The 5,205-nt window shown below is 46.6% G+C and overlaps 1 protein-coding gene across 1 annotated transcript in view; it reads right to left on the reverse strand.

Moving 5' to 3' along the window:
• Positions 1 to 202: 202 nt before the first annotated feature.
• Positions 203 to 5,205, reverse strand: part of CDKN3 (cyclin dependent kinase inhibitor 3) — a 32,520-nt gene continuing 27,517 nt past the window's right edge. Inside the window, exons 2-7 of the mRNA XM_005418052.2 lie at positions 4,609 to 4,664; positions 3,937 to 3,981; positions 2,924 to 3,146; positions 1,817 to 1,848; positions 1,198 to 1,301; positions 203 to 501 (exon numbers count right to left, since the gene is read on the reverse strand). Of these exons, the coding sequence (XP_005418109.1) occupies positions 415 to 501; positions 1,198 to 1,301; positions 1,817 to 1,848; positions 2,924 to 3,146; positions 3,937 to 3,981; positions 4,609 to 4,664 (547 nt within the window). The 3' untranslated portion in view covers positions 203 to 414. The remainder of the gene's footprint in view (positions 502 to 1,197; positions 1,302 to 1,816; positions 1,849 to 2,923; positions 3,147 to 3,936; positions 3,982 to 4,608; positions 4,665 to 5,205) is intronic.

Consider the following 5,205-nt stretch of genomic DNA (forward strand, 5'->3'; position numbering starts at 1 on the left):
CCTTCCCAAATAGCCCTCAACACATCGAGCAGAACTGTGACATTTTGGAACGAGTTGTTACAAGCTCAGAAGGGGTGAGAACTCCAGCCGCCTGACTTTGCTTTATAGCAGAGTTGATGCTGTGAGGGTGTTTTAAACAGCTCCAGAGATGGAATTTCTACCTAGCTTCATTCTCCCAGCAGAACAGCAATGGACACAAACAGACTTGTATACATATTTTTCAGGCAGTGAGTATTAAAATCACCAAAGAGGGAAAGATGCCACATGTTCTCTAGGATTTCTTCCCCATCCCAATACTTTACACACAGATTTGGAAGGCAGCAGCTGTGTCACACAGGCAGTAGCACTGAGGAAAGGTCAGAAGAGAAGTGTCTTGTCCAGGAGTTTTCCACACAGGCACTGTGGCAGGATCAGCTACCGTGACGCCGATCTCAGCACCGGGTCCTTTGTGGCCAGGTGTGCAGCCAGCTTCTCCCGGAAGTCATGGAGGAAATTGTACTGCTGGAAATGCACAACCAGGCCTGCAGTGAGTGCTCTGTGCTTCAGGAAGAGGCACCACCTGTGTTAAAAAGCTGTTTGATACCCCTGGATGAAAACTGCACCCTCTGGTCCATTTGTTCTTCGTGTGCTTACTCCACACCCTCTGGGATTTTTCACTGTCAGACACAGATTCCATGGATGTTGACCTGGATCCTGTGGTTCCCCATAATGGCCACAGGTGATGCATTACCCCAAGGTAATGCAAAATGTGGTCCTCAGAGGTGGGAGTTGTCAGAATTCAAAGCTGCTTTATCATGAATCATGGAATCATTTAGATTGGAAAATCTCTCTAAGGTCTTTGAGTCCAGCCATTCCCCCAGGACTCTAGGGGTAGTGGTGGCCTATGTCCCTAAGTGCATCCACACGGCTTTTAAATCCCTCCAGGGATGGGGACTCACCCCTGCCATGGGCAGCTGTGCCAGGGCTGGACAACCCTTTCAGTGAAGAAATTTTCTCTATTATCCAACTTAAACCTTTTCTGGCACAACTTAAGGCCTTTTCCTTTTGGGAGAAGCTGTTTCTTGAGAGCAGGAAACAGCTCAAACCCCAGAGAGCGGCTGTTGGAAAGGCAGAGGTATCTCTGGGAAGTGAAGGAGGGGACTGGCTGAGCTCTCACTGGTATTTAGACCCATGTGTTACCTGCTGCAGCCCCATTACCTTGATGGTCTGTATGGCCCCTGATCCTCTCAGGTTCCTGAGGCTCTCTATCACCTGCTGAGGTGCCAGGGTGTCTGAAAGCTGGAGCAGGAGACAGGCAGCCACTGCAAGGGAAAGTGTTTACACCTGAATGCTGCTGAGCACCTCTGACTGCACACAGCCACTGGTTTGTCCCATGAAAACCACCCTGGCAAACCTATCTGGGTCCTAGAGCTCCTGGGTCTCTTGCAGAACCCTATTTCTGTGCCCTGGCCCATCTCCCTGCTGCTCCTGCCTAAGCCTATGGGCTTTAGAAATAGGTGAAAACCCTCCCACTGCCTTCCCAGCATCATCTGGATGCAGTCCCTAGGCTTTTCAGGAATGAGTGCCAGTACACCCAGTTAATTCCCCTTTGTGTCTTCTGGCCATATCCCCACCCCTTCCTTCTGGGAACACCCAGTAACTAACACTCCTGAAAGCTTTAAGGGGCAACACTGGGTGAATCAGATGCAGAGGAATTGGTTCATGTCCTTTCCATTAACCAGGCTGCTCCTGGCAGTGGCAGTTTGGATTGCATCCACAGAGAAGCTTCCAGCAGAATTTGGCTCTGTGGGTTTGTGGGATGGAGACAAATGCTTACCAAGACAGGAGCGTCCAAGGCCACCATAACAGCTGGGAGAAAAGAAAACATCTGGTTGGAATGAGCTGTAGCAAACTGCAGCACCCAAGGACCCCCCAGCACATAAAGAGATGGACACAGTTCTTGCCTTAATAGAATCAAGAGGAGCAGTGGTACAAAAAAAGCCAGAACAAGAATTTCTACATATTTTCTATAGTCTATTTCTATACCTACAGGGATATATCCTATTTATTCTCCAGACCTTCTGTATCTTTCCATGGAAATTTCAAATTTAAAGTTCCCCTTCATTCCCGCTAATAGTCCCAAAGGCACAGGAGGACAGGAAACAGTAGGAGGATGGACAATTTCGAATTTCTTTAAATCCTACTCCAGATTAAGGGTTTGAGGACAGTTGTGAGAAGAAGAGCAGGGTTCTGTGTCAGCAGAAAGACCAAGGACTCAGTGGATGTCTGTACAGGAAGGTGTCAGTGGGATCATTCAGGGAACATGGAATTTGGAAAGTTCTTCTCTCTTCTGAGCTCAGCTAAATAAACTCCATTAAACTCGTTCATGGAAATCAGGAGTGAATTTTGCACTGCTGGAACCCACTGAGTCCCTGATAAATAGTCCAGGGAAATGTTATAGACTCAGAGTGATTTGGGTTGGAAGGGACCTTAGAGTCACTTCATTCCACCCCCTGCCATGGGCAGGGACACCTTCCACTGGATCAGGTTGTTCCAAGCCCCAGCCCTGGCCTGGAACACTTCTAGAGATGGAGCAGTCACAGCCTCTGACAAAGGAGTGTTTTAGCCCTCAACTCATTCTGTACACCTGATATCCAGGTAGGCTGGGAGCAAGGAGCCCCGTGGTGCCACTCAAAACACACCTTAAAACTCTTGCTGGACAGAGCAAGGGGAAATGGGACATTCTAATCTTGAAATGGGACATTCTGATCTTCTGAAAGGAAGAATTCCCTCCAAATAGGTGCAGGAGGAGGAACAAGCAGACTTCACAGCATGAACTAACCCTAAAGAGTGCAATTGCCTTTCCACACTATACTATTTCCACTACTCATACACATGAAGAGAACATTTACAGAATGTGGGGTGATGGGGAGGCAGAACCTACTGTATCATTGTTTTCTGCTTATTTTCCAGGCAGGTTCTGAGCTCTTCCAGGATCTTGCAGCAGGTGGCAATGTCAGGAGCATTGCCATCAGGAATGGGGTGGTGGTGCACGCACATCCCGTGCTGCTGGTAGGTGTCAATCAGGTTTGGTACTCGGTATTTTGAGAGCTCTCCTCTGGTACAAAGCACAAAAACATCCTGGATCCCACAGCTCTTTAGTTCTCCTGCCAATGGATTAAGACACTTGCAGATAAACAAAAGCCAATCAAGCTTAAGGATAAACAGATAAGGACCTTGGTCCTGAGTCTCTTGTTTAATCTCTGGAGCTAAGACAATAGGAGTGAGCAATTTTGGTTTGAGCACTTTTTCTTCCACTGAGTCTCCCCCACATTTCCCTTCAGATAATCCAGGACAGGAATTTTATCAGTTCAGAATGAATCCTGAGAGAATCTCACTGGAGAACACAGCAGCACTCAGGACAGCCTGTTATCCACTTAAGGACGTTTCTGTCCCATCTCCAGTTAAAATCACAGAATCCCAGGATGGTTTGGGTTGGAAAGAACCTCAAAGCTCATCCCATTCCACTCCCTGTCATTCACAGGGACACCTTCCACCATCCCAGGCTGCTCCAAGCCCTGTCCAACCTGGTCTTGGACACTCCAGGGATCCAGGGCAGCCACAGCTGCTCTGTGCCAGGACCTCCCCACCCTCACAGCCAGGAGTTCCTTCCTAAGCTTGACTTACCCAGACACTGGGGATTTGCTATTGGTCTCTGCTCTTTAGTGCTCACAGCTGAATACTCAGCACAAATCTTTACATAATTCCATCTTTTCTATCCCAATTCCACTTTTCTCTGGGAAAAAGGAAGACTAAAAGTTTGTAATTCATCTTGATCCCAGCTGCTCTGAAGATGCCTCATGGGTACTGTGCAGCTCCTGCCTGGAAATATCCTGACTATTTATTCCATAGTCATAGAATATTCATGGAATTGCCCTTGGCACAAACAACACTCACCTATATCTTTCTGAAGATTTCTTCTGATATCCTTAAACCTGCAACCTGAAACAAGTTATGAACAACAATTACCACTGCAGGTAAGTGACATTTATGGGATGGCTGCAGCAGCAGAACAGAGCACAGGCAGCCTCCCCCCAAAATCAAGGCAAGGAACAAAGCTACACCCTGAATAAAACACAGTTCTTGTTTTAGCAGGTAGATCCCTGGTGCAGAAGACAGTTTAAACACCATTATCTGCTTAATACTGTAATGTAATAGGATTAAGCAAAGAAATCTGCCCAAGGTTTTAAGGTGCTTTGTGTTTTCCAGATAAAAAGTTTTGGATATTTTAAACCAGGATACAGCATAAAATCCCCCCACAAAACACAAAAAATCATCCAACAAATAAAAGGGCTGAATAAAGATCACTTAAGAGTTGAGTGGAGAGTCACCATGGCTGCAGTTCTGGTAGTTAAAAATGCAGACAAAGTTTATATGTTTACTTTTTTGACTTTAAAAAACGTGATCTTGCATTAAGATATTCTCTAGATTAGCTTTGGTGTTTCCAAAACACTTATTCCAGGGGTAGATTACAAAAGAAATCACCCACAACACAGAAATTTGGGGTACAAGGTATTACCCCTCATCAGCTCTCAAATATGCCTGCAAATTTCAGTGAATGCTTCTTACCTGGAAGGGAACATAATCCCAGGAACTCTGAAGAGTAGAGAGGAGACAAAGACAACCTATCAGAAAATAAAAAGTAAAATAAATAAAAATCAGAAGGGAAGATTTCAATTATAATTTAAATATATAAATGTCTTTAGAGGAGTGTCAAGAGGGTGGGGTCAAACCTTTTCACCAGTGTCTGGTGGGATGATGAGGACCAACAGGAACAAAATGAAACACAGGAAGCGATTATGAGGAAAAATGTTACTTTGAGGGTGACAAAAGGTTTGGGTTGGAGGGGACCTTAAAGATCATCTTGTTTCAATCCCCTGGCACGGGCAGGGACAATTTCCACCAGCCCAGGTTGCTCCAAGACCTGTCCAACCTGACCAGGAACACTTCCAGGAATGGGGCAGCCACAGCTTCTGTGGGCAACCTGTGCCAGGGGCTCAGCACCCTGTGAGTAAAGAACAGAGGCCTGGAACGGGCTGCCAGGGAAGTTGTGGAGTTTTAAATGGAAACATTTAAAACCCACCTGGACGTGATCCTTGGCTCCTGCTGTGGGTGAGCCCTTGGGCCGGGCGGTTGGAGCAGCCCCAGAGGCTCCTTCCAACCCCA

This window comes from Geospiza fortis, unplaced genomic scaffold (genome assembly GCF_000277835.1).
Source record: "Geospiza fortis unplaced genomic scaffold, GeoFor_1.0 scaffold23, whole genome shotgun sequence".
Classification (NCBI taxonomy): domain Eukaryota; kingdom Metazoa; phylum Chordata; class Aves; order Passeriformes; family Thraupidae; genus Geospiza; species Geospiza fortis.